A 12,472-nucleotide genomic window follows, 5' to 3' on the forward strand; every position below is an offset into this window, starting at 1 on the left:
GTTACACGGGCACATCAGTGCGCATCATCTGAGCCGATTCTGGGTCAATCCTCCTCATTTCCGCTCACCGTCAGTCTCGTCTGCTCCCCCGCGGGAGGAGGGACAACAAAAATTCAAATTAGCATGCTTTCCTTCGTTTTCACAACAGATGGCCTTGGCAAGGTTAGAGAGGTGCGAGTCTGCTTGATTCCAATCGACTATTTTTGATGGGATGAAGTCTTTTGTTTTGATTTACAGTCGATGATTCTCTGCTTGTGGAAAAATGATACGTGTTGTTGAAGACACTGAAGTGGGGGAGATACCTTTAGGATAATCTCCCAAAGGCCAAAGAAAATGTTCTCCAAAGATGAAAGCGGATAAACGCTTGAGACAAAATACACTGCAGCTTATAAAGGGCAGCAAACAAAAGGCTGAAAACATGCAAGGCCTTATGACTGATGCAAAAAGAAGTTGAGCAGATTCCTTCAATTGGCACAAAGACACCCTTTGAAGAGACTCACAAGGCTGGACAAATAATCTTTCATGTAAAAATTGTTCAAGGGCCCAGGGGGCAAAAAACGTTTTTTTCTAAGAAGCACTTCATTGTGACACCAAACTTCGAACAAGACGTTGACATTGTATAAGCGAAGCGAGATCGGTCCCAGAATTCATACTGTCGTCCAAAGCCAGTTTATTTATGGGCACGTGAAACTAAATTAGCTGTCTGGGGTGCAACACACATCTTTATTATCATAAATAACCATTACACAAGCTGTTGAGAATAAAATGTGTTATCTGCTAAATTGAACAATATTCGATTCATTTTCCTTCAAAAACTCCTGAGATGCCTAACAACATCAAAACACTTCAAATGGAGTGATTGCAGCAGTCAGTGAACAATTTGAAATAAAATCAAAGTGGCTATGATTATTTATTTACATCATTTGTGTTTGAATTGAGTACAATATTATAGATGTTCAAAATTCAATGAGTAATGTCCCATCTTAATGTTTCAGACTAACTGTACGCTTTTCCCCTCCATCAGACTTGACCCCAAATTAAAATGAGCATCTTTAATTTCAATTCAGGATTTGGTAAGTGTACCTCTTTTATCTGTGTTCACAACAAAACAAGCTCTTAGACAGCAGCGATTAAGCTACTTAGCATTGCAGGTGCTTATTGGCCAGCTGGCCGGCCCACACACACGCACACACTTGTGCACAACTTTTGCAGACCACTTTAGCAGAAGTTTAATCACAATGTAACACCTAACCCCGTCTGACGTTAATCCCACCAAAATGCTAAACTTGATCCCTTTATTGAAACACACATGCAAGACAGACCCACATCCCACCTCTTTGCAGATTCTGACGGCTGCTCCACTGAAGCATGAACAATATTGCATTGGACACAATCTGGCCCAAATTCTGACATGTATGGGAACACGGCAAACACGTGCAGCTGTCCCAAATTATTCATACACACACACGATGCTCCTTTTAATAACAACACTCATGCTCACACATGCGGACACACACTCATTGCATGCTATTTTGCATGTTTACAGCAGCCCCTTTTCACAGCATTTCTTTTTATTTTACAACCACACACACACACACACCCTCTGCTTCACCAACCCACCCTCTGTCTTACTCTGATTTTATTGGCAAGTGTGTGCAAACTCAGCACAGAGCACAAAGACCCGCACCAACATCAGGCTCATTCACACAGCATCCTCTGGATACACTCACCCGGGTGCACTGTTAAAAGGCTCTATGCTATGCCCACTATCTCTATGCCCACTATCTCTCTCTTAAAACACACACACACACAAACATGCAAACACAAAATGACGAAATGACTTTACAGCTTTTGCATTAAGTCTAACTCTACTCCCTGGTTGAGGTGAAAGGTTTGATTAAAGGAGAAAATAAGGATGTCATGTTCTTGTTATGACTAAAAAAAACATTACCACTTTTTTGAGAAACAAGTAATTCATTGAAATTATTACTGCGCTGTGAGCTACCGCTTTAAAATTCTTAACATTGTGATCCGATTAAATTTGAACTGTGAAGAGATTTGTCGAGGTCCTGCGCAATCAATTCGGACGGAATAATAAAGTTCCGAGTGACTTTTGAGGCGTGCAGTTGATGAATCATTTGATCAAATTCTGATTTTAACAGGTTTAACTTTACTTTGATAAAGAAATAATGACCCTTCATTGCTTCAGTAACATAAACAGTATCTGAGTAATTTATTTTAGAGACAAGAAGTTCATTAAAGTCTTAGTTATCCATTCATCATTCTTTACTATAAGCTCATAGGGAGGGGAAGTACATTGTGGTCAGGTCACCACTTAATCATGAGGTTGACACATGGAGACAGTCAATGTTCCACTTCAATTAACCTAATGAGCACGTTTGCGTTGTTTTTTTTTTTTTTTTGCAAGCGAGATTAAATGCAGTGAGAACATTCAAACCTCTTGCTACGAGATAAGTGTTCAAGAAACTTTTTTTCCAGAAGACTTGAATTCATATTTTGACTAAGATGAATCATCAGAAGCAGCCGTTGGACAGGAAGTACGAATAGTTCTCCAGTGGCTTGACAGGAAATTATTCTGCAACGACAGCAAACCATAAGAGGGTTGTTCATCCGTGTGCAACAACCAAAATGAAACTTCATATAAATTTCATATAAATACACATAAGGAATGTTATTGAGTTCTAAGTTTGTTGCAGCTTGGCAACGCCTTTGTAGATTGGTCGCGACCTCACTCAGACAGAGCGTGTGCTTGCAAAGCTCCGTAACACAGCAGTCAGCTGTTTCCAAGCAGGTGAAGTACACAACACCTTCAACTCTTTAACCCCAGACACTCCTTCATGCTCAATGTTTGTATTATTATCAGTCCCAGCGTTGCCACAATAAATGAAAAAAAAAGATGCTGCTTAATTAATCAATCCAAGCTTAACTGAAAAGATGACAAAATCTTATTGTTTGGGGCTTGCACCATCAAATGTTTGGATTTTTTTAGTTTTCACTCTAACCATTATAACATTGCCATTATAAACCTTCACCTGGGATAACAACAACAAAAAGAGATCATGAGGGTGAAGAGGAAGTGGTGCGCAGTAGTCGAAAACCCGCACGGCCGTGCTCCATGTCATGTTTCCTGCTCGTACCCCTCCCCCATCAGAGATTTTTTTGTGGGCTTTTCCGACCTAACGTCTAAATTGCAACACAATGTAAGTAGTTGAGGATAAGTTTTTAACTACTAACTGCTTTTCCATACACTCCCCTAATAAATTTCCCATTGTTCAGTGTTTGCAGGTGAACAAAGGCTCTCACTCTTCTCCACTCGCAGCAAATCTGCAGTAGACTCGTGCTACAAGGGCCGTGAATGTTGAGAGCGAGTGCCAGAAATGTCTCATGCCGCGTTGACCCGCATGAACACCAAACAAATATGCCCCACCTGGCACGATATTTCCCACCTACGCCAAAAAAATGCCGCCCCTTGGGAGACAGAGCCCGTGTGGCAGCCTATGAACGCTCACAGGAAACAGGCGAGACTGGTAGCCTCCACAGGACACACGTCCGACAACAAAACTTTTTTTAAAACACCCAAAGTCTTTGTGTGTCAATTGGGAGGAGCCTCACCTTATCATTTTGTGACGAATTTCTCCATAGAAACAAACTATCAACATCAGCCAGGATTTATTTTTTTCAAAAACAAGTCATAGGTTTCAGGCACATACAAGAGACGCCTTTATTCGTTTGCTGAGTTGATGCCTTTATATCCTCGCTTCCTTGCCGTATTCATGAGACAAACTCGGCGATTCCCCGGGTCACAGAGCTTAAATTAGAGCGGGAGAAGATCCTCGAGGAAAAGGCTGTTAAGGTGAGAACATCTATCAGGGATCACAAGGTCAAAGACCGCAAAAGGGCTAAACAGATTGGTCTTTGTGTCTATTTACGGTCGGCCGTGCATGCTGACTTAGCACTTTGGCGAGAGTGACTTGCCGCTCTCAGACGAGGACTTGGCAGAGTTGCCGTGAAAGAGAAAACAGGATTACGCAGGAAATGTGCGCACGGCTCTTGCCGTGTTACAGAAAGTAAATTACTGACATTTACAAGGGCAGACTGAGGAGCTCGCAGTAAACTTTCAATTTGGGGTCTCACGATGGGCGGGAAAATGTCAAATTAATTTTATTTCTTTAAGACTTCCTTAATGAAATACGTTATTCGACTACACCCATTCCCAAGTGCTCCTATAGTCGCTGGAGTTGCAGCTGTTACTATTGTCATCGTTCCCACATCACATGGCGCGTGGATTGGAAGGGACGCCACATTCCCCTCAGGACACACACAAAAAAAAAAACCGCCAAGCCAGTCACAACACGAACAGGTGATTAACTCGTTCACTACCATTGACGGCTATAGACGTCCAATATCAATTTTAACTGGGCTGGCAGTGAATGAGTTAAGAAGAGCGGACAGAACAAAGGACCAAAGACACAATGAGGAGAAAATGAGAAAAAAAAAACGTCACTCGTCGTGGTAGAAAGTTGATTTTGAAATCTGAAAACAGACTTTAGTGGGAACGTTTATATTTTTATGAACACATGTATCTCCATGATGAACTTTGTTCTATCTTATCGAGAGAGCAAGTTGGATTTTTGCGCAACCGTTGGCCTTACCAGATTCCTCTTGCGCTGGTGCACGTCTTGAGATGTTGCAATTGCATAAGCTGACTAAGAGTATTCAAAAAGACTGTTTTGCCTGGAAAAGCAGTAGTTGCTGCATATACTTGCGTACACATTTCATTATATGTAAAGTGACATCATCAAATGCAGGCCTTGGATGCATTTAAAGCCAGTTCACTCATTTGTGCCAGTCTGTGTGAACTGGAATTGTTTTTACATTTCCTTTTCAGCTGCAAGTTGAATTCAGTGTGTGTGCTTGTGTGTGTAGATTTGTATGCATGTATGTGTAACCGTGTGGCGCCATTCTTCAAGCAGCCACATTTGAATGCAGATTGTAGGTCATGTCACTGGTCATTGTTTGGGGAAGTCAGCGCAGACATTCAGGAAATGGATACCGCCGACTCAGACTGGGTCGGTCCTCGCTCCGACCTCCTTTGCCCTGCGCCGTGTATGCTCGCTCACGCACTCTTCATGCGGGCTGGCCTGAGGGCACTACAACATGGGACCAATTACAAACCCCCCACCCCCTCTCTTATCGATGGCCAACTTTCTCAGGTTAAAAGTCTGTGAGGTCAGTGGGAAAGCCGGCAGAGCTGAGCAGGAAGTTTATTTGCGTCTCATTTCCTGTCAAATATACATTCGGTGCCACTTAGAGAGCACGTAAATACAAACACATGGCCGAGAGCAGAAGTGCGAGCTCGCCCACCGGCATTGTAATTATACAAACGCTGTTTAATTACGACGTGAGACTCTTGCTAATAGGTTTGAGGCGGGGTGTGTGACTTCAATTACCTACGGATGACAGATTTTGCTCAACCTTGTATATGTTCGTCACACACTGGCTGATTATATAAATATAATTAAAAAACGGAATGTCATTTGATGACAGCCGTCACATTCAAACAAGGTAGATAACCTGCTCTTCCTCGTTTCAATCAATAAGTTCATTTGAAGAGCAGCTGGCTCAGAAGCTTCACTTTTTTTTTTTTTTGTCAACACCACCGCCTTCCCCACTTCCTGTTACTGTCACTGTGAGCGAGCACAAAAGAGATACACTCAGCTGTAAATGGAAAAGTGACTCCCAAGCTTGCCCTGGGGAATCGAGAGCTGCGGTGCGGTTCATCTTAAAAGGGTCTGCAACCCCCCCCTTTCAAATTCCATGAATGAATGCCTCCCAAAGTGAGGGCTCAAGAGGACAAAATTTTTGCTTGAGTGCTATGACATTAGTAATGAGATCAACACAAACTGTCAGTTTTCATGTAAACATGGAGAGACAAGAATGAAAGTCGAGCACATGCATATGAACAATATTTAGGAGGGCTGCCAATATTTTCTCATGTGAACACAAAAGCTGCTGTGCTGTCCTGTCCAAGCCTGGAGGTGCTTTTCCAACAAAGGCAGTCTTCCAGGCTGTGCCTTTGTGTTTAGGGGGGGGTTAGAAAATAGGACCCAGTAAACCATGATTTTTTTTTCATCACTTTTGAGATTAAGACAAGATTAAGATTTTACTCCACACCTGGCTGCAGCTGTCCTTGCCACATCAGCCTCATATTGAATGAAAGTATTCCACTCAACATGCTGTGGAGGACAGCATGCAAATGCAGAGGTAGTGTGTGTGTGGCACAGCATGCACACCTTATCAATGCCATCACGTGCATACACAATATTATAAAAGGTAGATAACCTTGCAGTATCATTCAACATAAATAGACAATAAGTGCAGACTGGAGGTGTGCATGATGTTTCAGACTGATGCCCGAAGGGGACACACAATGTGGTCTGCGGAGCACCATACACCTACAGAGAAACAACAGATCCGAGGCTTACCTCAATGCAACCTTCACGCAGCAGTCAGCCTGGCTCGCCATTGTCTCGTCTCAGGTCCCACGCTGGTCGTGGAGGATAACAGCTCTGTTTGGATTCAGTGCGTGGCCGCGATGCTCTGCAGCGGCGACTCTTGGCGTCTCAGGTCGGCGGGGTTGCCGTCAAGATCTGCCCATTAAAGACTGCCTCTCCTGAACTCCTGTCTGTTTCAATCCCGCGTTGGAGCTCATCTTGTCCGAGCCGGGTGCGTCCACCACGTTGCAGACTTGAATCTGTGATAGCAATGTTGTTTTCAGTGAGTCCCCTTGGCTACATGTCTGAAACACATGTGCACGGCACTGAACGTAGCAACGCTCCTGAGGAACACCGCAGCTTGATGGAGCGGCGAGACCATAAACTCAACTGGAGAACGCTGCCTTCATGACTATCGGAATTATTTAACTCCTTCGAAACGTACTGGCCATCGTGTCAAATTGACTCTCATCACTATTTTAACTTTACATCTCAGAGATACAAGTCATGCATGGAATATTATATACACTTTTTTCCTGCCGCAAAATTCAACTCCAATAATATAATAAGAAGGAAAGGGGAGAATCGGACAAACGCATCTCCTAATCATATTAAAATTGATATTACTTTGTGTGAAAGTAGTGAGGGTTAGAAACACATAAGAACTTATAAGCATTGGATCTTAGTGTAATTATAAATCTGAAAAGTGCTGCGTCTTTTCTAAAATTAAGTAATAACCGAGTGTTATTGAACGCATCGTACATTTGATTGACATAGATTTTGACCAACGACTGGTGTTCTTGTGGCGGAGGAGGCTTCGTGGCCCTGCCCAGAAGCTCACACCCACATATTAGGCCACGCCCACACTATAAAATGATCGCGCGTCAGCGGGTGTTCAGTTCACTAGTTTAACTGCAGCAAATAATGCACGCAGTCTAACTCATCGTTACATTATTGCTTATGGTTTTACAGAATATGGAGTTAATTTGCTCTTAGCGTAAATAGGAAGTTAGTACGTACACTTCCTCCTGCTGAGTCAAATCTAAAGAGGAAGTCCTTTCTTTGTCTCTCTTTGAAGTGTATAAAAAAAAAGGCAAAGCAAAATAAAAACTTTGAAAAAAGTCCCAAACTTCTCAAAGTCAGCTGGGATAGGCTCCAACACACCGCAATATTTTTGCAACATGCAATACGACAGTCATGAAAATGAAAATCAGTGATCACAGTGAATGCTGCATTGCTGGCATCTGGCAGAGCAGCTGATTTTTCAAAAATAATCGGGTGACCTGGAGCCTTTCCCAGCTGACTTTGGGCTTCAACTGGTTGCCAGCCAATCACAAATCAGCCAAAACATATTAATATTCTCAGCTATCGTGTTTTCAAATACCTTATCATGCAACTTGTTGGCATGTGGGAAGCCAGAGCAGATGGAGAACACAGGAGGTTTGAAACCACTGTTCAGTACGGCCTTGTGACAATCAATTCAGGACATCTATAATAATAATAATAAACATCTTCTCACAGTCTCACACAATAATCACATTCATGCTATAAAACGCAGTCCAGCAGCAACATAAGCTCGGTTCGCATGCTTGAGAAGCTTATGATGTGTGCTATACGGAGATCCTGGTGGTGATGGAAGTGCTACACCGGCAACGTTCCCCAGAAGCAGTATTGGATTCCACACAAGATTAGCATTCACTTATGAGGATAAAGCTTCAATCCCCCTTCATCTGCGACTCGGAACTCGTCTGCCTGCACAGCAGCCACAGCAAACATACACTCAAGTACACACACCAATATACTAAAGTGTATCTTATTGTCTTGTGAACTTCACAAGACATGTAACAGTTACATAAGGATCCATTTGATCACCAAGTAGGGGCATATTCGCAAATGTACCAAAATTGTTACCCTGAATGCCACTTTGTCAGAAAAGCACGTTTCATAACAGTGGCATGCAAAATCCTCAGGACATTCGACTTTTGTAATTGCCACAATATGCTGCTGCCTAATCCTTATTTCCACGTATAGTCAATACAGACTGTAGAAAGATAAACACTCCTGATGCCTCTTGGCTCCGTCTGTACCATCAATCCTTTGCAATTTGCATTTACGTCCTCTAGCTATAGACAAAGAGACAACAATACGCTTCAAAACCAACTTTTATGCAGACTCGGATTCTGTGCATTATCTTCTCAGACAGAATTTCTTGGTCCACCCTGAACATGTATGTAAATTAAGATGAAATCATAATTACCTGAGGATATTTTGTTTTAGTGACATTTCTGTTTGGTAGCATACTCTGATTTTTCCAAGATAAAATAATACAAAACACTGAATCAATGAAGATTAGACAGTGTCAATCATTCCAGATTATACTTGGCAAGGAACGTTTTTCTCTCCTCCGCCTTTATAGGTCGCCTGCCTCAAATAGAGGCCACAAGCGAGAGATGGAAGATGAGACTGCACCCTAATGTATTCCCCCCCATCTTTATACTTTGATGTCTCTATAATCCCCGCACATGCATTTTCTACATTTGGCTTTGAAGCTACTAAAAGCTAATCTCTTATACTCTCCTCCGGAACAAAATTGCCTGAATTGGCGCTCATCTGACTCAAATGAGTGGCCAAGTGAAAGTCAAGGATGTTGAATGGAGAACAGTTGTTTCACTTTCCTGCAATCCCCTCGAGGGGGGGGGGGGGGGGGGCAAACGTGGCCGGGTTTTAATGAGAGAGTGTCTGTGCATGTTTGATAGTGTGTTGCCACTTATGTGTTTTACATTTTCAGGGTTTGTCAGATGGTGGCGAGCACATCTTGGCAGTGTGACAGCTTCAGTTAGTAAATTACATTACATCACTATTAGATTTCAAAGAACGTTTCATAATGTATAAATAATTAGGTTCAATACAAGAGTCGTTATAAACCAGCAGAGAGCTCTCTGCAGATTTGGTTTTACTGCCACTTGTTCAAAACCAAAAACATGTTTCCTCCCCCACCCTACTGTCAGATATCAGTTCCAAGGAATGAACACAACCCACTGTGGATGAATGTTCCAGCTCTCGCGCCATCGGGCAAAAGTTGACCCACACTTTGCTCCATATCTGCCCGGCCGGCCTCGGATGCTCCCCGCTGGGTTGCGAATGCGCGGCGGCTGGTTCAAAAGCCGGAGGGCAAATCATAATGGCTGCAGTGGCCTCGGGAATCTTCACTCATTGACTGACTTACTACCCCATTAAAAGAAGTCCATGTGTGTGTGTGTCAATATATTTGTGTGTTCAGAGTACAAAATCAACAAAGAGGAGTTGTTCCCTGATGGTCAGCTACAAACTCTTGCCAAGTCCCTCTCATTGTCATTCACAAAAGACTAATAGAGTCCATCTGTGTCACATGACACAGACGAGGAGGCCAAAAGCCCCCACAGCTGTAGCTACAAGCTTGTACTGCAGTGACCTTCCATTTTCTATAACCGCCAATCCTCACTCAGGTCACGGGAAAACTAGAAAAAAACCATGTATGTCTTTAATGAACTTTTTTGTTTATGATGCGAAGGCCTTTAAAAGAATAGTATCATAATGTACCACCTGCATTATGCAATATACATTTGAGACATGTTATGAAGTACATTTAAAAATTGGGACAAGCTTTGTGTTTATAGTGTGAGAGGTATTACTTTTTTTTTTTTGCAGTGGCAGAGTTAACGGTTAATTTACATAAGGAAATTCAAACTGGTACAATAAATCATCACAGTGAAAGGTGTTTAGAACATTTTGTTAATTTTATTGAATTTAACAGGAGGAGCAAAATATTAGAAACACCTCTCGGCGTGGTGGAGTTCAATTTTACACCTCGTTGAATTTAAATTAAAAAACATATTACGATTTATCGATGTCGTAAGAATCAAGCATTTTTAATGAAGTCTTTTTTTTTTTGTTTTATTCTTCTTTGGACCAATTCAATCATCCAGTGATGTTTACACCGTCTAATGGTTGGAGTGGTGACGATTGCATGACTTGTGTCAAAGTTACATCATTGGATTGTTTTCTTCTATCCAGGACATTTATTTAAGATTTGAAAAATATCTGTCAAATGATGACAACTCTGTATTGTGGTTGTTTGATAAGATAAACAATAAATACTGCCTGGCAGGTGTATTTCCTAATGTCGGACACCGTATTCATCGTCCGTCCCGCCTTGCTCCTCCAAAGGGTACTTTGCACCTCGTTTCTATGGAAACAGTCTCTAAAGCAGCCATGCAGGAGGAGATGCTGAGCTGGTAGAAAAGCCTCTTTGTGTTGACACACCAGATAGGTCCAAAGGGGATAGAAAGAGAACTGGGGAGCTCTAAAGTTTGTCAACTTTGTATGACTTCCTCTGTTTCTGCATACATTTCCGATTTTATGCAGTCCTAAAACTAAATCAAGAGAACCTGAAGTATTCGATTAAGAAATTAACCAATATTATAATTTGGACAGATTTAATTAAACAGATCCATAGCGTTTCTAATTGTTTATCTGCCAAATGTTTCACTTACCTGCCGTTCGCTGTTTAGCCACAGTACAATATAAAAGTTAACAAATTAATAAGATGCCATGACAAAGCTGCATTAAATAAATACAGTAGGATCCTCAAAAACAATCTATTGTTGGATACTAGTTGACCTCACGGTTGAAGGAATCATCATAAAACCTTCATTAACGGTACATAAAATCCTTTATGTGACATTAGTGCCTAATAAAATGAAACTAAAATGACTCACCCTTTGATGACAAGTGGAGAAGAGAAGGAAGCTTGTAGAAGGCCAATTGGAGTTTGCATTGAGATAGATGACAGCTTACATCCACCATTGACTGTCACGGAATGTGTTGGAAATAGGTGTGATGGCAAATATCTACATACTTATACTGTATATTCACAAAAAAAAGAAATCCAGATATGTAATCAATCTTCCAGCACATGCATGACACCAAAACATCATATGCTGAGCAAGTACTGTTATGACATCATCGCCTTTACGTGATTGGGAGTGTTAAATGATGTCGATACTCAGGGTTTTAAAGTCGAACTCAAGGCGCTGTGCCGTATTTAAAAAAGAAAAATTCCATTGTATGTTTTTATTCGGTTGCTTTTTTCAAATTAAAAAAAGATATCAGCTTTTATTGTGACCAAAACGTGCATGCTAGCAGAGAAAGTAGACATATAGAAAACATTACATTTAGCTTAACTTCTCCCTACTTGAGGGCATATCTGTTTTCCCAGTGCTTGCGTACAATCTCTGTATATCCTCCCGCATTCCACAAACATGATAATTGAAGACTGGAAATTGTGCATGTTTGTGAGTGTGAATAGAATCGACCAGAATAGACCCACGGGATGGAAACAAAACTTCCAAAATCTATCTAGTTGAAAAATTATGCCGAGCCATGGTGGATGACATGTGCTTGAGAGGATGATGCAAGGGAGGGTGTTTGCATGTCACCTGACATAAAATGAAGATATGCCTGTTCCATTCATGTGCTGATATGGAACATTGACATGGTCCCAGGAAGTCCACATTCCTTAAGAAATGGTATTGTGGTTTATTCCTACATCATTGACTCGCTCTCTGTGGTCTCAAAGAATCTTCTTGATTGGCTCCTCCTCTGTGGTTTTGAGGAATCTTCCATACTCGAGTCCTGACACGTATGCAACCAAGAATATTTTAGTAGACATTCATGACTTCTGTTCAGAAATATATGTTAAAATGATGTGTGTGTGTGTGTGTGGGGGGGGGGGGGGGGGGGGGTCAAATAGTATTTTTGGTGAAGAATCCTATTGCTTTTAAGAACCAATTTAGTTGACATGTCTGTACAGAAAACTGAGCATGCATACTGCAATGTAAAAACACAAATAAGCAAACAAATCAAATTCCAAGCTTGTTTTCATTTGCAAAAACACACACACACACACAAAGCCCATA

The 12,472-nt window shown here is 41.6% G+C and overlaps 1 protein-coding gene across 2 annotated transcripts in view; it reads right to left on the reverse strand.

Moving 5' to 3' along the window:
• Positions 1-6,948, reverse strand: part of kif21b (kinesin family member 21B) — a 38,962-nt gene extending 32,014 nt beyond the window's left edge. The window contains exon 1 of one of the 2 annotated variants that reach the window (XM_088389717.1): positions 6,507-6,947. In XM_088389717.1, the coding sequence (XP_088245843.1) occupies positions 6,507-6,547 (41 nt within the window). In that variant the 5' untranslated portion in view covers positions 6,548-6,947. Of the gene's footprint in view, positions 1-6,506 lie in introns of both variants that reach the window. The other variant, XM_088389718.1, reaches the window with a different exon arrangement.
• Positions 6,949-12,472: the final 5,524 nt, after the last annotated feature.

Source organism: Syngnathus floridae, chromosome 11 (genome assembly GCF_059516105.1).
Source record: "Syngnathus floridae isolate MCC-2025c chromosome 11, RoL_Sflo_1.0, whole genome shotgun sequence".
Taxonomy (NCBI): domain Eukaryota; kingdom Metazoa; phylum Chordata; class Actinopteri; order Syngnathiformes; family Syngnathidae; genus Syngnathus; species Syngnathus floridae.